The 27,946-nt window shown below is 35.7% G+C and overlaps 1 protein-coding gene across 1 annotated transcript; it reads right to left on the bottom strand.

Annotated features, from left to right (window-relative positions):
* Positions 1-77: 77 nt before the first annotated feature.
* LOC141541563 (cytochrome P450 2J2-like) lies at positions 78-26,691 on the bottom strand. Its single transcript, XM_074265792.1, has 9 exons — positions 26,328-26,691; positions 23,523-23,685; positions 15,906-16,055; positions 12,983-13,143; positions 10,963-11,139; positions 6,062-6,197; positions 3,373-3,560; positions 2,060-2,198; positions 78-957 (listed from the first exon to the last, which is right to left on the bottom strand). Exons 1-9 carry the CDS (start codon positions 26,538-26,540, stop codon positions 776-778), a joined length of 1,509 nt encoding a protein of 502 aa, XP_074121893.1. The 5' UTR covers positions 26,541-26,691; the 3' UTR covers positions 78-775.
* Between the last annotated feature and the right edge of the window lie 1,255 nt (positions 26,692-27,946).

Raw genomic sequence — 27,946 nt, 5'->3', positions numbered from 1 at the left:
AATTTAGCTCATCAACTTATGAATTAATATTTCACACATTGAAAGTCAAAGGAAATAAAGAACATAAAAGTCAATAGTTTAGAGATGAAACAATCAGGAGTATTTATTGAGCTCCTTTTGGGCACTGGGCTGGATGCTGTAAATCCAAAAACAGAAAAACTGCCCACAAGGAGTTCACAATCTATAAGGATTTCTTTGGATCATTATCATCAACCTAGGGACACTTCTCTACCTCATTTAAACTTTCTGAAAACTTCTATGAAGTTTTCACATTCATTGTATGAGTTATAATAAGAGAGAGGAATCAGTGAAAACAAAAACCCCATCTTGTCCCACTGTTGAGGCAGGGGAAGAAAAAAAGTAATGGTTCTCTGTTCAGAGATTTGGGGGGTTGTTAATTTAGAAATGGAGGGGACTTTAGAGATCTTCCTCCTCATTTTAGATTTGAAAACAGAGGCCAAGGTTCAAGGGACTTTCTCCCACATGATCCAGTTGGTAGGTGATAGGGCTGAGATTTGAATTCAGCCTTCAAATCTTCATATCCAGTAAGGACTCTGTGCTTTCCTTTTGCTGATGTTCACACCTCTCCCTTTTCTGAATGGGAATGTTCAAACTGGGCCATAGATACCATCCTTTGGTCACTCCCCTCTTTTCCCTCCTTGACTTATCTCCCTGTCTTCAGCCAAACTCCAAAGGCAGGGAAAATAAGGATGGTTCCAGATTTTTCCCTGTGTCCCTTGGAAGATCGCTCCTCCCTCCCCAGGCCTGGCTTGATCTACATCTCTCTAGGAATAGCACAGATTTTGTAGGGAACAGGAGAGATGGTTAAGCCACTTCGGGAGTCCAGGCTCAGCTGGGTGTTTGGAGGAGGCTGGAACGTGAATTTCTGGAGCAGGCTGGTGAAGAAAAGGAAGAGCTCAGCCCGAGCCAGCTGTTCTCCCAGGCACACCCTCTTTCCTGAAAGGCAAGGAGATCAGAGTAAATCCACTAATGCTTAGCACAAGCACATTAGTGGTTGCCTTCTCTTCCTTCCTGACCATAAAACCCTCAACTTCTTTCAAGGCTCAACTCAGAGGCTGCCTTCAATTGTAAGAGCCTTCTCCTTGTTGAAATGCTTTTGTATTTGCTTAGGACCAGAATATCACGGATTTGAGGGTGAAAGGGACCCTCCAGGCCACCTACTCTAACCCTGTCATTTATAGATAAAAAAAACAGGCTCTCAGAGTGTCTGAGTCACTCCGAGTCACACAAGTCAGAAGAGACATGATTAAAACTCAGATCCTCTAGTTTGAATTCTTGGGAGTCTTGGGTCTTGGCTCAGAACTGAAAAGAACCTTATTGGCCAACTAGTCGGATACCCTCACTTAACACATGGTGTTAAGTTAGATTGCCCTGGGACACCCAGGGTTAAGTACCTGAACTTGTGGGTGTGGTTGGGCCTGGTAGAATTCTGGGGTCCCTATAAAGAGTCTGTAAATCCATCAGACAGAACCCAACCTGAAGATGGAGCTTTGCTCCCCCATTGCTGTTCTTTAGAGAATGCAGAATAGCCCTCCCTAACTCCTCAGGCAGATGGCTGCCATGTCCCTTTCAGACTCACTTCAAAAGGCTGAAGGTGCTCTGGTGGTGATAAACTACAAATCCACATTAGAGATTTGCTGTGACCACCACTTAGCATCTAGGAGGCACAGTGGAGGAAGTTCAAGGATCTGGTGGTGATTTCATTTTGATCACTCCAATATTGTGGGCTGTGGGGTTCATCACTTTCCCTTCCTGACATATAGTTTCTTGATCTGTAAAATTGGTACTGTCGTTTCTTACTTGTTGGGATGACTGTGAAGCTCCAAAGGGATGTGATCTCTTATAGACTTTAAATAGCTATCTAAAAGTCTGCTATTTTACATTGAGTTGAAATATAATTGCTCAGTCATTGACTTTTACTAGGATTGCACCCTCACATGATTGTGGGACACAGGAAGTAGAGTCTGCAAAGTTTTTTTCACATTTAAAGGGTAGTTGCCCCCAGCCTAGGGCCCCTTCCCTACTAAGTGTGGCTCACCCATTGAGAAAGGCAGAAAGGACTCTCTTTTCTTAAATTGACCGTTCTCCAGAAAATGTTCCGGGTTGAAGGTGTCTGGGGTAGCCCACTCCTTGGGATCCCTGTGCAAGCCAGTCAAGTTGGTTGTCACTACAGTACCCTGGAAACAAGAGAAGAAAAGTGAATTTTGAGGAAGAAGTAACCTGACCCACCCTCTCATTTTACAGAAAAGAGCCAGAGGGAGCATAGAATAATAGGGCTTGTCAAGCTTGTTGTGGAACTTCAGAGTTCTTTAGGCAGGGGATCCCACTAGTAAGACGTGGGATCCCTTCTCAGTTCGTGTTTTAGAATGAATGAAATGAAACACATAGGATCACAAAGTAAACTGATTATATTGAAATATAGCAATCCAATCTAAACAAATTAAAACAACAACAACAAAATGATCTCATGGATTCTATTTAAAAACCCTGGTCTTAGAGAGTTGTAACTTTAGAACTGGAAGGGTTTATAGGGGTCATTGGTTTTAACCCTCTCATTTTACAAATGAGTAAACTGAGACATTGAAAGGCAAACTCACTTCAGGTCATAATATAGTGATAATAGGAGGAATGAACCCAAATGCCTTATCCTAAACTGCCCATTTGGGGCAAGTTTGATGCCATTGGCATCAGGGGATTTGCCTTCCAGTTGGCTTCTGCTCCACACTAACTCATGCTTGTTTATGAATCAAACTGAAAATCAGTAAGTTTCCCGGAAAGCGATGTGCTTTAAATTTAGAAATTCCCTGCGAAGTCCTATAAGAAATTATGTGATAAATGTCAGATACTGTGAAAAACCCATGGATCTATAGCTAAATAAGCCCATTCAAAAGCTTTGCTACAGATTGGTTAAATGCAAGATTATATCACTATTAATTAGAGAAGTAGAACTTAAAATAACTCTGAGGTATCACCTCACACCTCTCAGACTGGTTAAGGTGACAGGATAAGATGATGATAAATGTTGGAGGGAAGGTGGGAAAACTGACATAATGATGCATTATTGAAGTGACTGTGAACTGATTCAACCATTCTGGACAGCAATTTGGAACTATGCCCAAAGGGCTATCACACTGCATACCCTTTGATACAGCAATGTCTCTACTGGGCCTGTATCCCAAAGAGATCATAAAAGAAGGGAAAAGATCCACATGTGAAAGAGCAAATTCATGTATCCTAGACCAAGATGTGTTCTATAATCCATGTTTTTTAGTTTCATCTTTTTCAACTCGTCCCCAGGGTACATGGAAGCCATGGAGTCCCTTCAGGTTCATGGGAGAAAAAGTCATTTACCTTTGGCACATAATATCCTGCCACTGTGGTATCAACTGTGGCCACTTTGGGCCCATTGAAAGGAAGAATATCTCCCATTCTTTGAACTTCATGAACAGCTGCATAAGTGTAGGGCATATTCTCCTTATCAGCCATGGTGGGCTGCCGAGATTGGCCAATCACCCTGTCTATCTCTTCTTGTATTTTGCCTAGAAAGAAGAGGGAGAATTTTTGGACACAAACTATAGCTCAGATTTAAAGCACATTTACAATTTTGCAAAATATTTCACAGGTTTTATCTCATATGAGCCTCATAACAATGCCACGAGGATGGTGCTATTGTTATCCCCATTTTGTAAAGGTTGGATAGAGACTTAACTGATTAATGCCTAAAAAGGATGTTGTGTTTAATGGCCATTGATACCTGATTTACAAGTCAACCATGTGTAGGAGACAGTTCTGAAAGACAAGTAGTAATTTAGAACTAAGATAACTTGACTCGCTATGTGAACTTATCCCTGAGAAAGAACTTCTGAAGTCTGCAGCCAAAAACAAAGTTAATTCAAGTCAAGGCAACATTAAGCATCTGCTCTGTGTCCAGAACTCTACTGAACTAACACTTAAAAGAAAAAGAAAGGCAAAAGACAACCGTGTCCTCAAAGGAGCTTAATATCTAATGATGGAGACAACATGCAAACAAGAGACAAGGAGGATAAATTGGAGATATCATGGCAGGAAGACACAAAAATTCAGGTGTATTGGGAAAGACTTTTCACTGAAGGTAGGCTTCCATATGGGACTTGAAAGATGCAGGAAGCTAAAAACGAATGATAAGGAGGAAAAGCATTCCTTATTCATTCCAGGAATAAGGGGACAGACAGAGAAAAGGTCCAGAACCATAAGGGGGAAGGTCTTCTTGGTGGAACAACAAAAATGCTGGTGGTACTAAATCAAAGAATAGGTTTCAGGGAGTAAAGTATAAGAAAACTAGAAATATAGAATAGTGAGCTTAAAAAGGTCTTTGAATGTTAAATGGGGCATTTTGGATTTGATCCTAGAGGTGATAGTGTGATATTGGAGTTTACTGAATGGGGGGAATCACTCAATATGATTGAATGTAGGAAGGATGGGAGTGGGGAGAGACATGAGGCAGGCAGAACCACCACAGGCTATTGCAGTTGTTCGGGTGTGAGAAGACCGGACTTGGAACAAGGTGAGGACAATGTTGGATGAGAGAGAATATTCAAGAGATTTTGCAGGCCTTGACAACAGATTAAATGAGTAGGTGAGATAATGAGTAAATGAGGAATTCAATATTTAATCATGCTTTTTCACAAGAATCCTTCAAATTCTTGAAGACTGCCTTTATGGTTCCCTTAACATTTGACATATATACATACATACATACATATATATATATATATACATATATACACATATATATATATATTATATATATACATATATAATATATATGTGTATATAAATATATACATATATATATGCATATTCCCAGAGAAATATTTTAATCCTATTGATTTTCTCCTATTTATTCTGTCTATATCTTGCTTGCCCATAGCTTTTTGCTCTCTCCCATTACACAGCAAACTCCTTGAGAACAGGGCCTTGCTGCATTATTTGTTGGTTGTTGTTTAATTATTTTGTTTGCTTTCTTTGTATCCCTAATATTTATCTCAGTGTGTGCCACAAAGTAGTTACTTAATATGCGTTCAATATATATCTCAAAAGTCTTGTCCAAAGTCTCATGACCACTTACATGAGAAGCTTGAACTAGAAAACAATCTTCTGACTCAATTCAGTTTCTGTTTCTCCCAGATTTTTGCAAGGAGGGGGAGATTGCTTTCATTCTCTGTATTTATGTCCCCTGTGTTTGGCATATAGTAGGCACATAATAAGTACTTATTTGATTTCCATGATGCTGAATGGCAACTTAAAAGCCTACTTTGGGGTTTTGTCTCAGAAATGTAGCAGAAATGGCTCATTTTGGATGTTACCTTAAATAAAATAAAAGTATATATAGTTCTGGGGTTTTCAACTTGGAAACTGTGGATTTCTCTAAATAATTATTGGTAGAGATGTGAAAATCCATAATCAGTCTATTGATCCTTATTCTGATCTTATTTTAAATCTATGGAAACTCTTAAAAATATTTTTAAAAGCACACAAATACATTTGTAAATTTTACTTTTTGTTATTACAGAATTTTTCAATAAAATATAGTTCATTAAAATATTAATAGTAACAATATACTAATTGGCATTTATATAACACTTTAAGTATTACAAAACATTTGGTATTTTTCAAGATGTTTGATTCTCAGAATGACATATGGAGTAATGGCTATTATCCCCATTTTACAGATGAAGATACAGAACTTTAGAGAAGTTATATGATTTACTCAGAATAACGTGATTAGCAAATACCTGCATCAGGCACATTTTTTTAAAATTACAATTTCATTCTCTCTTTACTGCCTTAGTCAGCAAATATTATCATATGAGGAGTTGCAAGAAATTTTGATATTAAAAGGGGGTTTGTATGATTGTGAAAAAACAGTAATCAACTCTCTATTGCAATAAGAATATGGCAATAAGAATAAGACAAGGTGTGTAAAGTACTTGGAAAATTCACAAGATAAATTCTTTAGGGCAGAATTCTAGAGGTGCATAGCCTCATGTCATCACTGTACCTTGGATCTCCGGATAAAGGGCCATATAAAGAAGTGCCCACCTCAGAGTGGTTGAAGTTGTCTCTGTTCCAGCAAAGAAGAGGTCCAGGGTACAGAAGACTAAATTTGTTTCATTAAAACTAGAATGGATGTTATCCTTAAATTAAAAAGACAAAGATCAATCGGTTAACACAAAAATAAATGATAGCTCTCTCTAAGCATGAGAAATTTGCATCATCAATGGGGAAGGTCAAGGAGGCAGATCTTAGACTTTTGTTAAGTCTCCAAATATAGTAACTGTTGCTAAGACTCAGAGCTCCCATTTCTTTCTTTTTTTTTTTTTTTTACTTTGAAATACTCTTTTTTTTCCCAATTTTTATATGAATTTTTGAATTTAATTTTTTTTCTCTTCCTTCCACCTCTCTATCCTTCCTAAGATTGTAAACAATTTGATATAGGTTATATTTGTACATTCATGTAAAACATTTTCCCTTTTAGTCATGTTATGGAACAAGAAATAGAACAAAAGGAAGAAAATTATGAAGTATGAAATAAAAAAGTGAAAATAGGAATCTTTGATCTGCATTCAGATTTCATCAATTCTTTCTCTGGATGTGAATAGCATTTTCTACCATGAATAAGTCTTATGGATTTGTCTTAAGTCATTATATGACTTAGAAGAGCTAGGTAAATAATACTTGAGCATCTGACAACATTTCCAATACTTTTCCCCTAGTTTTTTTTGTTGTTGTTTTTTTTTTAGTTCTGCTCACTTCACTTTGCATCAGGGCATGTAAGCTTGTTAAGGATTTTCTGAAATCCACCTGCTTAACATTTCTAATAGAATTATAGTATTTTATATTTATACATCATGACTTGTTTAACCATTTCCCAGCTGAGGGGAATCCTTTCAGTTTTCAATTTGAATCTACCATGAAAAAAGCTACTATAAATATTGTACATGTCCATTCTTTCCCCTTTTTGTGATCTCATTGGAATACAGATATACTAGTGATGTTGCTGGATTAGACGGGATAGATATATCTATTGCCTTTAGGAATAGTTCCAAATTCCTCTCCAGAGTGGCTGGATCAGTTTACAACTTCACCAACAGAGCATTAGCGTCTCAGTTCCTCAAGCCCATTTTTTATGGCATTCATCATCTGCTTCTTCTTTCATATTTTCCAATCTGATAAATATGATGTGGAAACTCAGAACTGTTATCTAATTATTAGTGATTTAGAGAATATTTTCTCTATATCATTATAGATGTTATAGATTATAGATGGTATAGATGGATTTGGATTCTTCATCTGAAAACTATTCAAATTCTTTGATCAATCATCAAATATTAAAAAATACTGATATTCTTTTTATAATAGTAGCTTTTTATTTTTAAAAATATATGCAAAACTATTTTTCATCAATTAACCTTGCAAAATCTTGTGTTCCCAATTTTCCTCCCTTCCTCTTCTTCTTTCCCCTCTGTTAATGACCTTGCCTAAGTGAAGGGGCAGTTCAAATCTCTGAGAGCCTCCACAGGTGTGGATTATAACATCTGAAGGAGTTGCAAAGCAACCTTTACTGACACAGGAGTTGCTTGTGGACTGGGAATGAAATAAATTGGAGATAGAGGAAAGAAGAGAGAGGTCAGATAATGCAACTGCCTCTCAGTGGAGAAGGCCAGAGAACAGCAACTTCCTCTCAGTCTCCTTGTATCATCATCATCCTCTCACAGGAAGAGCTCCATTCTACAGGTCTGAGTTAGACTTCCAGCAGCCACTGGCAGTTGGCTCCTGTAGCACAACATCCCTCATCTAACCAGTAAGTAATTCAATATAGGTTAAACATATACAATTCAAAAACTTGTATTCTTATCAATTTTTCTTAATTCTCTACATCAGGGGCTCTCAAACTATGGCCCCTGTTCCTGATGTGGCCCGATGAGGATTTTATGTCCCCCCCCCCCCCGGATTATGGCAAATGGGCTGAACTGGCCCCCTATTTTAAAAAAGTTTGAGGACCACTGATTTGAAAGATAAGGCTTAAAATTGTTTCTTACCTTTTTGCTTTTCTTCTCTCTTGGTTGCATTGATTTTGTTTGTGCAAAAAACATTTTTAATTTAATATAATCGAAATGAACATTTTGCATCTTGTAAATACTCTTTTTCGCTTGTTTGAGTATAGATTATCCCTTTTACTATAGATCTGACAGGTAAACTATTCCTTACTCTTCTAATTTGCTTATGGTATAATGCTTTTTGTCTAAATCATGCATGCATTTTTATCATATCTTGTTATATTGTGTAAGATATAGGTCTATACCTGGTTTTTGTCACATTGTTTTCCAGTTTTCCCTGTGTTTTGTCAAATAGTGGTTTCTGATCCCAGAGCCTAGCTTACTATGGTCATTGACTAATATGTCCTGTGTATCTAATCAATTCACTGATCCAGCACTCTATTTCTTAGTCAGTACCAGATAATTCTGATGATTGATGGTTCTAAAATATATTGAGATCTATTATAGCTAGGTAAGCTTTCTTTGAATTTTTTTCAATAAGTCCCTTAATATTCTCGACCTATTGATTTCCCATATGATTTTAGCTGTTATTTTTTCTAGCTCTATAATTTTTGATAGTTTGTACTGTATAGCATTGATAAGTCAATTTAGACAGAATTGTTATTTTTATTATATTGATTTGGCTTACACAAAAGCCGTTGATATTTTCCTAAATGTTTATATTTGATTTTATTTGTGTGAAAGTTATTTTGTGAAGTTCCTAGGTTTGTCAAATACACTCCAGGGAATATTTTATTATCTGCAGTTACTTTAAATGGGATTTATTTTTCTATCTTTCTCCTGGGCTTTACTGATAATACATAGAAATGCTGATTTCTATGTTTTGGTGTGTATCCTGCAACTTTGCTAAAGTTAATTATTTCAAGTAGATTTTTAGTTCAAGGGTATCATTATGTCATTTGCAAAGAATGAAACTTTTGATCACTTATCTAAATTCCTTCAATTTCTTTTTTGCTCTTTTATTGCTAAACTATCAGTTCTGGTACAATACTGAATAAAAGTGGTGATAATGAGCATCCTTGTTTCATCCCTGATCATATGGACAAGGCTTCTAGCTTATTCTTATTTTAGATAATGCTTGTTGATAGTTTTGGACAAATATTGCTTATCATTTTAAGGAAAGATTCATTATTCCGTATAATTTATTTTAGTTGTTTTTAGGGAAAATGAGTGTTGGATTTTGTCCAAAGCTTTTTCTGTATCTAATGATATAATTATGTGATTTTGTTGGTTTTCTTGTTAATATGATTAGTTATTGTGACAGATTTCCTGATACTAACCAGACCTATATTTATGGTATAAATCCCACCCAGTCATAGTATATGGATTTTGTGATATAATGCTGCAATCTCCTTAACAGTAATTTTTCTTTAAAAATTATATCAATATTCATCAGGAAAATTGGTGTATACTTTTTTTTTCGCTTCTTCCTGGTTTAGATATCAGCACCATTTTGTGTTATAAAAGGACTTTAGTAGGATTCCTTTGTTCTATCCATGGACAACATAGTTGCCTACATGACCTTCCTTTAGTTCTAGGTTCATGTCCCCTCTATTTCATGCTGTTGCAATAGAGTACAAAGTAAACTTTGGTCATATGTCTGTGTTCCATGATTACTGGGCAAATCCTTTATGGTGTTCTTCATCTCTGAAATGGAGATAATACCTCTGCTGCCTATCTCGTGGCATGGTGTGAGGACGAGAGTGGGTGGAAATACAAACCATTTTGCATTTCTTGAAGTATCATATGCACCTAAGTAGCAGTTTTGTTGTTATTTTAAAGCATTTTTATTTTTCTAGTTAAAATAAATATCTTCTTATTGATTCATTATTTTAATAAAAAGAAAAATAATAGCATCACAATACTTTAATTTGCCAACTATTTATTCCATAATCCTGTGAGATAGGTGGCCTAATAATGAAGATACTGAGACTTAGAGAAATGGTTTGTTCTTGAGTAAACTTGGTTGATGAACTTAGGATCTGGAATATTAATAAAAGTCCACCATTCTAAACTTTCATTATGTAGGAAGTAATCACAAGATCTTGAAGTGGAAAGGAGACCCAAGAAGCTTAAACTCAAATAGAAATGGGCCATTAACCTATATGTAAGGATCCCTGAAGACAAATGATTTGCACTATCTATATTCTCATGCATTTATATTTATTTTGTTAAATATTTCTAAATTACATTTTAAATTGACTTAAGGATATTTCAGAGTGACATAGGCTAAAATGCTGCTTCCATATTTGACTGTTGCATAAATTCCCAGAGGGTTATATTTTGATTGTGTATATAAAATTGATAATTTAACTTATTTCTATATTGTTGTGAGGTTTGCCAAGAATATATGTGCAATAATTCTCATTAGTTTAGGAGGTACATATGAACGTAATATTACAGATGAGAAAAGGTTGAAGCTGAGAGATGAATTCATAGGGATGAAATATCAGAGCCAGCACCATCACAATCAGCAAATTTTAATTTAAAAAAGGATACTTGGAAACAAAAAGCTGGTTCAAATCTAGCCTCATGTACTCATTAACTGTGTGACTACAAGTCAATTAACCTCTCTGTCTCAGTTTTTCCCCTTGTATAAGCAGGGGATTGAATTCAATGAACTCTGATATCTGCTGGTTCTAAAAAAAAATTGTGAGCTCTTCATTGTAGCCAAAATAGCAATCTCCATTACTTGTGCCCTTTACCTCCCAGGATTGTCATTGAGGAATGATATTTATATGATGAAGGAAATTTTGAAAATTTTAATAGATTACCCTTTCCAATTCCTCATGTTTTCTGATTTTAAACACTCAGTGCCCACATTCCACACTGTCTCCATTACCTTGGACAGCTCCTTCAGGTAAGCATCAATGAAGTCTTGGGGCTCCTCTGCATTCAGGTTTTCCTTGTGTTGTTTGATCACCCGTTCTACAAAAGATTCTAGCTTTTTCCACTCTCTAAAGTATTTCTGGTGAGCTCCTGGCAAGAATTTCATTATCCAAGGAAACATATTGAACAACTAAATAAATAAAAAAGAGAATAAGTATCAGTTCCTGTTTCCCTGCCCTCTCTCTTCATCTTCCTCAATCTAAATCAGGCCAGGATTCTTGACAATGGAATTTACCCTAATTCTATGTCCAACCATTCATGAAATTCAGTCACCCTATAACTACTGTCTAGTCCCCCATACTATTGTTCTTTACACATCCAGGCTGTTATCAAATCCTCCCCAGGTCCTTTGCAATATCCTAATGCATGTAAGTAACTCATTTAAAAGGTCATCAATTTAGGTAGCCTCACAATCTGCAAAGAAGATGGAGGAACATCATTTCTAGGGAAATCACGTGTACTTTGGATCTGCATTTCCCTGTTAGTCTTGCAGAATTCCCTTCTAGTGAATTTGTACTTTGCTCTTCTTAGGAAAATGAGAGCCAATGTTATTGACCCTTTGGATTCATTTTCTTCCCCAGCTTGACTCCTAAGAAAATTAAGTGAAATCATGAGCTGGTGACTCCTTTGGTGAGACTTACTCACTGACCAACCAGGAAAATTAGTTGGAATTTTGAAATAAGGTTTAATAAAACACGAGTTAGAATCCTGCCTCAGACATATATTAGTTTAGGTCAGATCATTAACTTCTCTCAGACTGTTTCATTGTCTGTAAAATGGAGATAATAATAGCACTATCTCAAAGGGTCATTGTTAGAATCTAAAGGAATCTACATCAACATGAATTTATTAACCCGTAAGTACAGTGCTCATTTAGTATAGTGTTGTAGTAAATGCTGCACATACAAAGGAAGAAAAAATGTGCCAGTCCTGTCCTCAAGTAGGTCACATTGTAATGGGAGGGACATCATGGAAATAGCTAGGTATATGTAGAGTGAGTGAAAAGTAATCTGAGAGGGGAATGCATCAGATGCTGGAGGGACTGGAAAAGGCATCTGGAAGTACAGGGTAAAATTTACGCCCTTTCTTGAGGGAAACCAGGAGATATAATTGAGGAGGGAACACAATCTAGACAAGAAAAGCCAGTGCAAAGATACCAAATCAGAGCTTTTATTCTGTTTCTCTGTTTCTGTCTGTCTGTCTCAGTCTCTCTCTGAATTTCCTTTTCTTTCTCACTGCCTTATTCTCTCTCTCTCTCTCTCTCTCTCTCTCTTTCTCTCTCTCTCTCTCTCTCTCTCTCTCTCTCTCTCTCTCTCTCTCTCACTCCCCCCCAATTTTTAGCTCTATGTGTATGTCTCTCTCTCCCTCTCCTTCCTTTCTCCCTCTCCTTTTCTTCCCTCTGGAGGAGAAGATAAAATCCCTGCTTTCCTTCACATTCTGCTCAAGAGACAATAAGTTTTTCCCTATCCTGCTGGCTTCTAATATCACTGATAATAACTTTTTTCCCCTTTGGATTTATTCATTTGCATATACACTCACTTGAAAGCATGTTGTTTCTACAAACAGAATGTAAACCAACAGAGGTTAGGGACTGTTTCAATTTTGTCATTATATCCCCTTCTCATAGCACAATACTTGACACATAATGAATACTTAATGAGTATTTATAAAATGGTAATCTGGGACAATATTTTAGATAAATGTAAAGCTGTATAGAATTTTTTTCTTATTATTTGGAAATCACAGTGTCTGGAACAGCATGGATCCCGTAGGCATGTTCTTTCATGTCATTGTTTATAAAAATCTTGTTTCTTTCCTCTCACCTACTGTTTCTTTTTATTCTTATAAATGCATGCTCCCAAATACTCAGCTCCTACCAATTCTCCTGCCCTTCTTACTTCTTCTCCCATGGAGGAAGTCCATGACCCAACTGGCTTTGACCCAGCCCTGCTCAGGAAGGGATGGTCTGTTACCTGACACTCCCACCTGCCTTCAAGCACTGTGACATCATCCAAAGTCTTCAACAGCTCCCGAAACTGAGAATCATGGTACTCAAAGCGATGTCCAAAAGTTACGCAGCAGATAATATTAGAAACAGCATTGTTGAGCTGAAAGTGGGGATCAAAGGGCTGCCCTGTTTACCAGAAGATAAAGGGGAAAGGCAATTCTTCATGTTAGTCATGTTCTTTAAAGGAATCCAACAAGAGTTTTCTCATATTTTCTCTTTAAAAATTTTTTTTCCTTATCCTCCCTCACCCCACTTTCTAATACATATCTACTTTATTATTATTGTTCATAAGCAGCTGAAAGATGTGAGATAAAAAAGAAAATAGCATGTCCACTTTTTAAAATTTCAGTCGAGACTTGGGATTAAATGGACATAGTATTTTCAACATGGGTTATCAATTTGGCTGTGAATAAGCTACTTTATCTGTCTTTATTTCCATTTATTCATCAGTAAAATGAGGGTGTTGGACTAGGTAACTTCTGAGGAACCTTCTACCCTCTACCTATGTTCTGTAACTGATATGTCATTTTTATAAATTCACAAAGGTGTACCCATCTGTATAATCGGTATAGATACAAAAATATTCATATGTGCCTATTGATATATGTAAGTTTTTGTTGTTGTTCTTCCTTTTTTCTTGAAGAGGACCATGTCATCATGGAGGTGATATCATGACATGCAAGTAAATTGTGTTTAAGTGGGGAAGGGCTGTGCAAGTTCACCTGACTCATTTTCCCCCCAGAGTTATCTGGGTCCAGTGGCCAGATAAAGATCAGGATTACCAGAGAGGGCCCTGGATGCAATGGGAGACTTTGATCTTTAAGTTAGGATCTTCAACATGTCTTACTTTGATTGAGGCCACGCCTATTCAGTGACTAAGGTTAGGCAGCAATTGAGGCAAAGAATCTGTGGGCTACTTGCATGAATGTAAATGGTAGAGCTGGATATAAAACTGGAGATACTGGCATGAAAATAAAATATATGAGGTGAATAAGGAAGGGAGGCAGTATAAAGTAATGCATAAGCCTTGGAGCCAGGAAGAACTGGCCTCCCTCAGACATGTACTCAGATCTTACTTCAGACATTTACTAGCTGGTAACCTTAATTCGAATTCCTTTCCACTGTTGGTTATTTCCAGTTTCTCCTGTCTATAATGTGTTGAACATACTTGTTTACATGTTATACCCCCCCACCTTGGCCTTAGACTAGGAGCTCCTTCAGGACAATTATTTATTTTTCCTTTCTTTATATCCTCAGGATTTAGCCTAATGTTTGGAATATTATATCCATTGACTTGATTGACTGTGGACAAGTCATTTAACTATTCCACTCCCTAAGTGCCCTTTTGCAGAATGGGAGGAGATTTTGATTGATGGGTTCCAAGGCACATTCTTATCTAAATCTATAATAAGAAATAGAAGTCACAGAAGAGGAGGAAAGAGGGGTGACCTGTAATGGGCCAAAACTCTGAAGAAATGTACTTGAGGCAAGGATTCTTACATAAAGTGCTAAGTCAGTGGAATTGATGAGACATTGGTTATCTAGTTTAGCATGGTGATTAATAGTTCTCTAGTTTGGTATGATTAATTTAATCTTACAAAAATAAGGATTCCCTAGTGATATTATACTCAGTATGATGAATGGATTTAATTATAATAGAGTATTTAAGAGGTCAGAGTTAGATCTAGAGGAAGACTCAAAGAGAATTGTAGACAGAGACCCTCATGGTGGCTGGCTTGCCTCCTTCTCTTCTCTGCTGAGAGCAGGGCCCTTCTGAAAGTCCCCCAGAAAGCTAGTCCAGCCCCAGGAGAAGGAGACAGACTGTGAAAGAGATAATAAAGACTTTGGACTTTATTCTCAACTGTTCTTGTGGTAATTATTCTGCTGATACCAAGGCTGATCCGGAGACCTCCAGAAAACTAACCCTAACATTAGTGGTTAATGAGGATGAGAAGAAGAATAAAAGGAAAAAGAAGTATAGAATGAGGAGGAAGTATAAAACAATTAATATCTATAAAAGTAAGATTATGAAAAAGAAAGGTAACTTGGATAAACTTTGGAACTTGGATCAATCCAATAAACATTACAATTTCAGAGGACTAAAAATGATATCTGCTGCCTATCTTCTGACAAACTTAAGTTGCATAATGAGATGTGTGTTTCTGGGCATAGCCAATGTAAGAATTTAATTTGACTATGGCTATAATGTGTTCCCAAGGTTTTGTTTCTTTTCCATTGGGAGTTAGAACAAGAAGGAAAGAAAATAAATGACTAATGGAAAACAACCAAAATCTTAAAATATACAAATATTGCTGTTTTCATCTATGTGTATATGTCCTAATACATATGTTGTTAAAATAATCTCAAGAGTAGAAAGAGAAAGGCAAGGTAGAAGAAAAATGAGAGGAAAGATACCAAGAAAATGAAATAAATGATTTAGTAAGTGAAAAGGTAAAAGATTGGGTAGGAAGAAAAAAAAATCAATAAGGGAAGTGGGAGAAAATAAAGGAAAGATTGTGGTGTGTGTGTGTATGTGTGTTTGTCTGGAGTGACCAGCCAAGGCAGGATGCCATGAATAACATTTGAAGGCGTGTGCACTCTATGTGTTCATGTGAGAAAATGATTATATTTGTATTCAAGAAAATCGACTATCAAAGGCTTTTTTCTTTGCTTTTTATCCTATTTCTTCCAGGAGAACAATCTTGGATCTTTGAAAACATTCTGCTGGGGACTTGGGGAAGGGGAAAGTACGTTTTTCTTATTTACTTGAGGCATGATCTCTCTTCCCCTGCTTCTTTTACCCAAAATTACAAGTTCTCTTTAATGATCATTTGGCCAAAAAGACAATCACAAGCAATTGAATGTATCTGTGTCTAACCAGGGCTCACCTTTTTCTTCCCTGATAGCCTCAGTGAGATACATGGCCTCCTCCCGGATTCGATCTTCCAGAGTCTTCTTTCCCAAGCCAAAATTCCTAAGAGTCATTAAGGCAAATCTTCTTTGGTATTTCCATGATGGACCATTAGACATCAACAAGCCTAAATAATAATAATTTATATCAATATTTCAAAAGTTTTAATAATGGAATTCAATTGAATAAGCATTTAAAAGAAAAAAAAAACTATTATGTAGCAAATACTCTGTTGGGTATACAATGTAAGTTCTTGCTACCAAGGAACTTACACATTAATTTCAGAAATAACAATTAAAGTTCAACTGGAGGGAACATAAAAATCCTAAAGATTAAGCAAATATAGATGTCAAGACTCAAAGATGCTTAGGGTGTGTAAGTGGATTCTGTATCTTGGGGTGCATACATATGAGCTTCTGATTTCCCCAGTAAAAGATGACAGGCTATTGGACAAGTTTCTTTTGAGAATACAACTGTGGAAGGAGCACAAATCCTAATCTAGATGGCCAAATCCATTATTGAGTAGCCTAATAAATGTCATATGATTCTTGTTGATGTCATTAGCATCATGTCTCAGGAAGGGCAGCAACATTTTGGTGTATAAGTAACGGATAGGCTACTAATAGTCTTGTGTTCTTTTTGTTTGATCTCATTGGGAACTAAGGAACCCCCCCCCAACCTTACTGACAGTATAGTATTAAACAGACTTTCCCATTTCTCTCTATTCAAGAATACTCCTTTCTTTAGCAGTATCTTTGCTATGTAGGACTTGGGAACAAAGCATAGAGGTTTTGTAAGGTGCCTAAGAAAGGAATTGTTTAAAGATATGGTGCTTTGTTAATGACTTGGGAGAAGTCAAACTGTTTCCATAAAGCTATTTATCCCCCATAGGAAAAAAATAGGATGGTCATTCCACAGACATTTCTAAAAGAATAGCAGAGGGAAAGGAATAAACATTTAGGTATCAGCTATGTGTAGGCATTTTGCTAACTACCAAAGTCCTGTTACACCAGTGTATTACAAAAGATCAAAAACAGAAGCAGTTTAAAAGAATGAAAAGATGCTAAAAAGATAGTATTACCTTGACAAAAAAAAAAGAAGGATAAAAGAAATGTTTCTTGGCAAAAAATAACAATGGGAACTCACAGTATTTAGATATTTTATATTATACAATCTGATAGGTTCATTTTAATAATGTGCAGTAAGTCACAAAATATCAAGATTAAAAGACAGAAGAAAACTTATAAAAAGAAATCCTAGAAAATAAGGAAAAGAAAGTTAAACAATTGGGGGGATGTGATACATAATCTTCAGGAAGAAAATAATTATTTGCAAACTAGAATTGGGAAAGTGGAAGTGAATTGAATTATAAGACACTAAGAAATTATAAAAAAACTAGAAAAAATGAATCAATTTAAAAATATCTCATTAGAAAAATCTGGAAAAAATTATAACTAGAGAATAGAAGAATTGTTGTTGTACCCAAAAGTTATAATTTAAAAAATCTGTATCCAATATCATAAGAAATTATTAAGGAAAATTGATTTTAAGTTTTAGAATAAGAAAATAAAGGAAAAAAATCCACTGATCACCACCTAATATTCAAATAAACTTGACATTACTATATATTTTTTTTTAATTTTAAAATACCTAGATTAAGGAAAAACTGTTGGGATGGAGCCAAAATGGTGGAGAGTAGACAGATCTTTTGCCTGAGCTCTTTGTGACTTTCCTCAGAATCAACACAAGATCAAACTTCTGAACAAATTTTGGAGTGACAGAACCTACAAATATTTGGAGTGTAAGAAATCTGTCGCAGAAGATATTTTGGAAGAACTTCAGGAATTTTTTTTTTTCAGGGAGGAGGGAACATGGCCCAGTGCAGGTGAAGTGCAGGGAGGACTCCAAGTGCCAAGGGAATCTAGCAGGAGGCTCTTAACTAAAATACAGTAGCATTGGCTACTCTGTCCTGGTTCACAAGCCATTGGATCAGTAATCTAACCATGAGATCTCCAATGCAACTATAGAAGGAAAAGAATGAACACCTGATCCCCAGCATAACAAGTGGAACTTGGCCACACTCATCTAGCACTGGAAGGAAGCCAGTAGCATTAGCTCAGGATAGCATAAAATCTCTTCCTATCATCCTGTAGAGGAAACATGGGATAATCTCCCCTATGCCCTAACACTAGACATCAACCTTTAAAAATGAACAAAAAAGCAAAAAGACTTCTGACTATAGATGGCTATATTGAGCCAGGGATGAACAGACCTCAAAGGCTGAAGACATAAAGGCTAAAACAACTCCTGATGAAGCTTTAAAGGGTGATATGAGTTGATTTCAAACTCAAAACACCCTTTGGAATAATTCAAAAGGGATCTTGAGTCAAAAGAAAAATGGAGCAAGGAAATAATAACTCTAAAAAAGGAAACCCTAAAATTGATGAAAACTACTCCTTAAAATTTCGGCAAACTGGAAAAAGAACACAATTCTTTGAAAAAACAATTGGTGAAATGGAAAAAGAAAATAATTCCCTAAAAATAGAAGTGGTGAAATGAAAAATAAACAGAATACTTCATTGAACAAAACAACCCATTTAAAATTGGCAAAATGCAAAATGTGATAAAAAAGCTAACTGAAGAAAATAATTTATTAAAAATTAGAAGTGAACAAATGGAAGTGAATGAATCAATGAGACATCAAGATTCAGTCAAACAAAACCCCCAAAAATGAAAAAAAGAAGAAAATGTAAAATAAAATACATCATTGGAAAAAGCAACTGATCTGGAAAATAAACCCAGGAAAGACAATTTTAAGAATTATTGGACTACCACAATGAAACAGAGAACCCAGAAATATCTTAAGAAATCGTCAATGAAACTTACCCTGATGTCCTAAAACTAGATGGTATAATAGATATTGAAAAAAATCCATTGATCACTTCCTGAAAGAAACCCCCAAATGAAAACTCAAAGGAATAGTATAACTAAATTCAAGAATTATTAGATAAAGGAGAAAATACTGCAAGAAATCAGAAGTATATAATTTAAATATTGAGGAGTCACAATCAGGATTATCCAGGATTAAGTAGCTCTATCTTTAAAAGATTGAAGGGTCTACATTATGATATTCTGGAAAGCAAAGGAACTTGAACTCTAGTCCAAGCATCAATTATCCTACAACACTAAACAATATCTTTTAGGGAACACGTTCTATATTCGATGAAATAGAGGATTTTCCATTTCTTTATGAAAAGACCAGAGATGAACAGAAAGTTAAATATTCAAATGCAGAACCCAAGAGAAGAATAAAATAGTTAAAACGTGTTGTTGTTGTTGTTGTTGTTTTTAAAGGTTAAAATGTTTACATCTGTTTATAGGAAGATATATTTAACTCCTGAGAACTATATCTTTACTAGGTGTATAATTAGAGAATATAGTCATTTTGTGATGATATAAAATATTATTTTGAAAATAAAAATCTATTATTGAAAAAAGAGAAATTGTCAGAAGCAACAAGGGGGAAACCATTTAAATCCTGTGGGAAAATAGCATTTCACAAGACACAATACCTTCTACACTAAAATACATAGGTCCTGGGACATTATAATTCTAAGAGCATAGGAACTATAATTATGTCCATCCAGAAATGTTGTATATAATCATGAATGGGGGAAAAGGATATTTGATAAACTGAAAGTCTTTCAGATTCGTATAGCAAAATGACTAGAACTCAGTGGAAAATTAGATGTAAAAATATGAGACAAAAGGAAAACATTAAAGACGAATGGTAAGGTTCTGATTAGTCAAACTATTTACTTATGATGAATGGAAATACTATTAATATTAGTAATTATTTGTAACACTAGAAATAGTATTCTTAAAACTATTATTACTACAAAAGTTTGAAAGAAAGGCAGAGGCTTAATTATGTATGAAAAGGTGATTCTAAAAGACAAAATTGGGTATGAAAAGGGGAATTTGAGTATGAAATTGGGTATGAAAATTGGGTAAGAAACTATCTCATAAAAACAGGAGGTAAAAGGAAGAACTAAAACAGTGGAAAGGGTGGTGATGCAGGATTGGAGACATTGAAAACTTACTCTTATCTGGCTTAAAATGGAAATAAAATATACCGGAAAAGTCTTAAAAGTCTTATGAGGTGAAAAACTGAGGAAAAAGGTGTGGGAGAGACTTTTAGAAAGGTGTAGAGAGTAAGATTAGCAATGTTGGGAAAATTGATAAAAAGGGACTTTTAGAGGATGACTAAAATATGGAATAAGAAGGAAGTGAAGAAGATAAGGTAACAGTGATAAGGTAAAAAGGAATACTAAGAATGAAAATAGTGAAAATAAAATGGAGGGAAATTCACAAATAGTGATTATAATTTTGAATGTGAATGAGATGAATTCATCCAGCAGAATGATTAAAAGTAGACTCCTAAACTTTTTTATTTATAAGAAAGAAACATTTTAAAATGCAAGATTTAGAGTTAAAAATGGAGGATTGTGGTAGAATATATTATGTATTCACCAATTGATGCAAAAAAAATGCAGGGGTAGTAATTATGATGTCAGGCAAAGTTACAGTTAAAATAGCTTTAATTAAAAGAGATAAATAGGGTGACTACTGATAAATGATATCATAGACAATGAAGCGATATCAATTCTAAATCTATATGCACCAAATATCATAATGGCTAACATTTTGAAAGAAAAGCTAAATAAATGGCAAGTCATTAGATGCATATTGATTATATGCATTTGACAGTATATATTATACTATAATAGTCAGGGTCATTAATCTTCCCCTCTCCTATCTAGCTAAATAAATCTAAGAAAAAGAAATAAATTAAGGAAATAAGCAGAATTTTATATAAAACAAATATAATAAGATAATTGAATAGAGGGACACATTTTTTTCTTCATATTCTACTTTTACAAAATTATCTAATAAATTATCATATAAATAAATTAACAGAAACAGAAAAGCAGAAATATTAAAATATCCTTTTCAGATCATAATGAAGTAAAGGCTTGAGTAAAAATTTAATGAAATAATATTTTAGCAAAGTAGCAATATATAAAGTAAATCCGTATAAATCATCAATATTCTTACATATTGCAAATAAAATTTTGCAAGGAGAGATAGTTTAAAAAAACATTTAAAATAATTCTCAAGAATTCAGAATTTGGAAGTCCATTTACAGAAAACACAAACAAACAAATAAAAAAAACCAAAAACATAATAGAACAAAACCTAGAAGGTATATAAACAAAATTACAAAAAATATTTCTATATAAATAAAATAATATTTAATAATTGCAGAGATAATAATTATTCATAAGTACTCTGGACCAATACAACAAAAATTTATAGACCATTTATTACATAAGTTTTATATCTAAAATATAAATTTTTTTTTTCAAATTTGAAAGAATACAAGTTATTCCATTACTGAAAAATGGTCAAAGAAAGTAAATACGATGTTTTCCAATAAAGAAATCAAAACAATTTATATCCATATGAAAAAATGTTCTAAAACATTATTGATGATTAGAGAAATGAATCTACCAGATTAACTAAAATGATTAAGAAGGAAGGCAGTAGGGGATGTAGGGAATTTGGAAAAATTAGGACACTATTTCATTATTGGTGAACCTGATCCAATTGATCTAAAAGAGCAGTCTGGAATTATATCCAAAGAGTTACTAAACTACCTATATTCTTGCCCTAGGAGTACTATATTAGCTCTATTAGAAAAGATAATTTTTAAAAGAGAACCTGTATTGTAGAGGGTCACAGACAATGGGGGAACTCTGGGTGAGGTATAAGACCCTTCAGCCCAGAGAAATCCTACTAATGATGTCTGGTTTTGCTCCTCATATCCCCTAAGGCCTTTCAGCCTTCCTGAGAAGTCAGGAGGTGGTGACAACCTGTGTTGTGATTGAAGCAGAGGGATGCCAGATGGAAGGGTGATACCAGGTGGCAAACTACACACAATAGCAAGTCGTTCATGTGGTCCCATGGGCACAGTATATGGTTAGTGCCTGCCCACTGTTGTTGTGGTTGCATAAGAGTATGACGGTATATAAGAGTAAAGGAATTGGGAATAAATGGACTCCATATTTCCATCCTCCTCCTCAATCCTGCCTCATCACTTTTCTACTAAGATGGTATATTTTAATCACTCTAGTGTTGGGGCTGTAGAAAGCAAGACATAGAAATCTAATAACCCCGGTGTGATAGATTTAAAAAGCACAGTACATTTTGTCACCCCTGCAAGGGGGATCTAGAAAGCAGGACACAACATTGTATGGTCTAAGGTTTTATAGCAGTTCTTTTCATGGCAGCAAAAGATTGGAAATAGCAGGAATGTCCATCAATTGGCTGAACAAGTTCTCATATGATTGTGATGGAATAGTACTGAGTTATAAGAAATGATGAGCTCACTGAACTTAAAAAAAATTGTAAAGACTTGCAGAAAATAATGAATATAGAAGTGAGCTGAACCAAGAAAACGATGACATAGTAATAGCAATAATATTAACTTAGAGTGAATAAGTTATTTTGTCTATGAAAAATATCCAAATTAATTATAAAGGACATATGGCGAAGGAGGCTATGTGCATCCAGATAAAGAAATGAAAGCAGAAGTATGAAGTAAAATTATACTGTATCCTATTGTATGTCTTTGTCTATATATGTGTATGTAAGTATGTATATAACTAGTTAATTAGTGTCTGTTATCCATCTCTAGGGAAGGAAAAATGGAAGGGAAAAACATTTACAAGATAATTTTGCTGTATGTTTGAAAGGAACATTAAGTTGTGCATAATAGATTTGTGTTTTGTGTACAATCATTTCTTATTGAAATGTATTATAGAAATGCTTGCTTTGATCCATAAATTAAAATTTTAATTGATTTAAAAAGTGAATTAAAAAAAAAAAAGACCTTCACTTGAGATTTAGATGTTATTGATCTTCCAAGTAGTTCTTCTGGCACCTGCATCATCATGTGTAAAAAGGTCATCATGTGTAAAAGGTCATAGGAAGAGATCTCAAAGGTCATCTAATCTAATTATACCTAACAAATAAAACCAATAAAATGTGCTGAAGAACTTTTGCTTGAAGACCTCAAATGAAGGGAAAACCTATCACTTATAAAGAAAACCATTTTATTTTTGTACAATTGATTGGTTAAAAAAACAAACAAAAAAAAATCTTCCTAGTGTATAGGCAAACTGTACCACACATCAACTCTCTTCATTGGTTGTTAGTTCTGGGGCCTTCAATCACCTCCAGATCAATTAAGTTTTCTTGTCCTTAAGTTAAAAACTCCAAGCTCCTTTGACTTATTTTCCTATGGGATGAATGTGAACCCCTACTGTTCTCATCACCTTCTCCCCTCAATTCCATTCCTCTTCCCCCCAAGGTCTCGATCATGAAGGTAGGTAACTTCAAGGTTTTTCTTCTTTCTTCTTGCCACTAGACAAGATAGAAATCCTTTAGAAATGATGAAATACAGGAGTCAAAGATATCTTTCAAAGAATCCTGGATATGAAAAATATTTATCATAATTCAAAGAACTCACCAAATGTTTTAAAGACATGGAAGTGGATAGGAACTTGAGGACGATCAATGAACACCTGGTCTTGATTGAGCAGAACCTCCTTGATCAGTGGCAATCCAGTTACCACCATTAAATTAAGATTGCCCAAATGCAAGCAGAAAACATTTCCATATTTCTTGGCTAGCTGAAAAAGAATCAAGTTGAGTTGAAAACTCCCATTTTTCTTCAGGCTATTTTTTGTCTATATTGTTATTAGATGGCATTTTAGAAATGTAAAACAATTCCATTGGAGTTCCTTCAATTCAGTTTGATCTAATTCCACTGAATTCATCTCAGCTTACCCCAAGAAAAAGTGACTCATCCAACTATATCCCAAATTCTATGGCAAGAGCTGAGCTGACCATCACAGATACCAAACAGTCCTTCTGTTGAGGAATTGACATTGGAAAGAAATGATTTGTGCATATATAATTAAATGCAGAATACATACAAAGAAAATTAGAAGTGATTTCAGGGGAAACTAGTACCTGGGAGGAATCAGGAAAACTTCCTGCAAGAGATGACCCCCTGAAAATGAGCTTTAATAGGAACTGTGAATTCCCGTTGGGGGAAGAGGAAATATATTTCAGGTTATGAAATCACTACCATCAAGGTAGTATGAATTATGACAAAGAACAACTCCAGTGAGAAAGACTTAGAGGTCAACACTTGATTCATTGGAATGGCTTGAATGTATATTGCTGAAGGAAGGATAGGGCCTACTTATGAAATGTTTGTTAAGTGGTTGATGATTGATTAGGTCTTTCTTCCACTGACACCAATCAAAACCCTTTCAAAACTTAGATGATGCTTTGAGAGAGATTTGAAGGAAAGTCAACACTGATCATGGTCAAAAAGCTTCTCTGAACTTAGGAAGAACTGTTCTCAGTTAATTGATACCCCATAAATGTCACTACACCTTTATCTGAAGCTTGATAGGTAGAGCCCAAGCCCTAAGGTAGTGAAGGACTCAAGTTGATAGCAGATGATGACTATTTTCAGATAAAAAAAAAAGGGGGATGAGAAGTGACATGGGATAAGGACTTAAATCATACTTTTGAACCCAACCCAGAACTAGTCACTGGATCTTCCCCAAGATTTGATTTTTGTATATGTAGTAACTATCTCAAAGGGCTATGCTAATGATTAAATGGGATCATGATTGCAAAGTTCTCCACAAATGTACAGGCACTATATCAAACTCATGTATGAGGCAGCATGGGCTACTGCATAGTGACCCAGCATCCTAAAGGCCTAAGCTAGCTGCATGAGTCTTATGAAGGAACTTAACCTTTGAATGTCCCAGTTAAAAGTTCCCCAGTGGGTTACTCCTTGATCTGTGCTTAGCCCTAGGCTGTCTAACATTTTATCAGTTACTCAAAGGCACAGATGGGATGCTCATCTGATTTGCAGTCAATACTAGGCTGTGAAGAACAGCTGGTGATGGTATCAACAGAAAAATGAAGGACTATGGGTAGGCTGAACTCGATACAATGAAATTCAAAAGGGATAAATGTAGTTTCACATTAAAGTAAAAAAGTCAATTTCTTCTGAAAAGATCTGAGTCTTTGTGATTTGGTTTTCTTTTCATCAGATTTTGAAAATTACATTTCATTTTCATTAGTTTTCTGTCCAATTGCATTTTTGCATTTAAAACCATAATTTTGAGGAACTGTCAATTAATTTCATGAGACTGTTGGCTAGAGGGGCCTAGGATGCAAAAACAAAACAAAACAAAAGTAAAACTAAAATCCATGAAAGAGTCCTTACAGAGAAATTGAATAGACTGACCATAATATGAATAAATAGTCTGATATGGCAGGTTAAAAAAAACACAAATGTTGCTAGTTCTTGATGAATTTAATTAAAAAGAATACTACTGGGATGTTGATAGCATAATATCAATACACATAATTGACCAATAAGGGAAGTGAATGCCAGAGACCTAACGTGGCTTGTCCAAAGTCCAGATTTCAGTCATGGATTGTACATTCTTTAGTTTTCAGAAATGTGTATGTTGTTGTTGTAGTAATTGTCATTTTTATTGTCCCTTTTTTAGACTAGTTAATCTTATGGGTTCTTTCATTTAAAAAAAGGTTCTTAAATGAATGAAATAAAATAAATAGGATTATAAAGGAATTATAAATGTATATTAAAAAAGGAGTGATCAAAATATTTTAATTATAATTCAATAGCATCATGTTAAGTATCTCTGATTCTAGAATCTGAAGAGACCTCAGAAGCTGCCTATGCAGTTTCTGCCAATTCGTCTAATAATCAACATTTATTAAGTGCTGACTATATGCTGGATACTGTGCTAAACCTTGGGATATGAAAAAAGAGATATGAAAAAAGCAAATGACAATCTCTCAAGAAGCTCCCCTATCCCTTTAAGCATAATAGTAAAATTGGGTGATATTTATCTAATGCTTCATGGGGGCTATCACTGTGCAAAGCATTTTGCAATTATGATCTCATTGGATCAGATTGATAGAAATGGAGTCAGAGGGATCTCAGCAAGCAACTAATCCTGACCATGTACCAAAGGAAACTCCACAAGCACACATCCCACCTGTTGGAAGTTTTTCCAGGTCTCACAGGACAGAAGGAGGCTGAGAACCTGGCCCTCTAAGCCCCAAACCAGATATTCTTTCCATAGCAAGAGACTGCTTCCTAGGAAGTGCAGAGCAGAGATGGACACCCAGGCTTGGGGCTGCCCACTCCAGCACATCAGGCCCCATCCCCCCTCACAGCCAGTGGATTCTCCCCTCCCATCTCCCTTTTTACCTTCAGGACGTTGGCTTGGGGGTTTTTCAAGTCCATGTGGAAGAAGTTACCCAATATGGGCAGCCGAGGAGGGCTAGGGGGATAGTTTGGATGCTGCCTCCTGCTCTGCAGATAATGTGCCAGGATCAGGACGATGGTAGAGAGCAGGAGGAGGTTCTGTAGGGGGGCTCCTTCCCAAAGAGAAGGGAGCATGTTTCCCAGAGAGAGCTGCATCTTTCCCAGCTCTGGCAGGAAGGCCAGAGAAGCCCAGTTCCTCCTCCCTTTACCTCTTCCTGATATGGGACTATTGAAGTAATGTTCAAAGCTCAAGCTGTGTTTGTCTTCTTGAAGCTGCTGCTCCAGCTGGCTTTATGAATCAGCCAGTGAGAACTCCAGGAAGACTCAGCCTCTGTGCTGTGCTTCCGCCCTCCTCCCTCTGCCAGTTCCTGCCTCCTGAGAGCAAACACCACTCCCTCCACAGGAAGAGAACACTGGGCTCGTCTGCTAGAATCAAAAAGACAACTTGGCAGGGAGATCTGGGGGAGTTCCATATACAGACAGAGGCACCCAGTGAGCCCCAAGTCACAGGACTATGGCTTTGGAGCAAGACGGGACCCAGAACCTTAGCCCTTGTTTAGGAGAGCAGAAAGCTGAGATCCAGGGAGGCCAGGAAACTGACAAGGTCCCACTGCTTCTTGTAAGTTTCAGAACCTTCAACAGAATCTTGCTCAGCTGGTCCAGTCTGCACTCCACTCCCTATTGCAAGCTGCCTCCAAATGGGCTTGGGAACTAACTTAGAGGGGTTCTAAACTTAGGATGCAGGGACTCTGAGGGGCTGTGGTTAGATTTCAATAGGTCTGTGAAGTCAATTGGGAGACAATTTCAACTTTATTGGAATGATTAAAATAAAATTTCAATAGATTTGTAATAAACTACAATGAAATTCTAATAAAATTGGAATAAATGGGAAACATGCCAATATAATTGAAATAAATTGGAATAAAATTCAAACATAAGTAAGTTGGAATAATTTGAATATAATCCCAATGCAATTGGAATAATCGAAATAAATGTCCAATATTTTCTTCTTCTTCATCCTCATCATCCCCCTCCTTCTTCCTTGTTCTTTGCTCTCTATGAAAATCATGAAATCAGGGAAGTGATACCATAAAATGCAAATTAATTGAATTTAAGTGAGGGAGGTCTGTGCAAATCACCTGCCTCATTTCCCCTTCCCACATCATCTGGATCCACTAGTAAGTTTTTTTTTTTTTTTTTTAGTTTTTTTTTAGTTTGCTAATAAATCCCATAATAAACCTCTTTTATCAAAGTTAAAGTTTAGTTAGTAAAAGGTGAAGATAGAGATAAGAGGGCACTGGAAACAGTGTTCCAGTGGGCAGATATCCTTGGCACGAGAAGCATAAGGAGGCCAAGTTTGGAACCTGCAAAGAAAGGATTCCATCTTGGCTCTTTTATAATGAGAGATTTAGCTAAAGGGGCTCCTGGGGCTGAACAAAGCAAGTTGGTTCAGATCTGATGGGGGCTGGGAGGACCAGGATATTCTATTGGAATTCAAAGGGATGCTTTTGATCAGGATTTATGAATCAAAGCTCCTAGTTTCTTGAATTGATAATGCATCA

The sequence above is a fragment of the Sminthopsis crassicaudata genome, chromosome 4, assembly GCF_048593235.1.
Source record: "Sminthopsis crassicaudata isolate SCR6 chromosome 4, ASM4859323v1, whole genome shotgun sequence".
Classification (NCBI taxonomy): Eukaryota; Metazoa; Chordata; class Mammalia; order Dasyuromorphia; family Dasyuridae; genus Sminthopsis; species Sminthopsis crassicaudata.
The sequence above is the reverse complement of the archived record's forward strand: the minus strand, read 5'-3'. Positions and strand labels throughout refer to the sequence as shown.

What these genes read in the sequence shown, in the direction of transcription:
- LOC141541563 (XM_074265792.1), bottom strand. Translation starts at nt 26,540, where the DNA reads ATGCAGCTCTCTCTGGGAAACATGCTCCCTTCTCTTTGGGAAGGAGCC. An exon ending in CCCAAGCCAACGTCCTGAAG is followed by an intron (nt 23,686 to 26,327) that starts GTAAAAAGGGAG and finishes ATTCTTTTTCAG; the next exon opens with CTAGCCAAGAAATATGGAAA. An exon ending in ACCTGAAGGAGCTGTCCAAG is followed by an intron (nt 6,198 to 10,962) that starts GTAATGGAGACA and finishes TTTTAATTTAAG; the next exon opens with GATAACATCCATTCTAGTTT.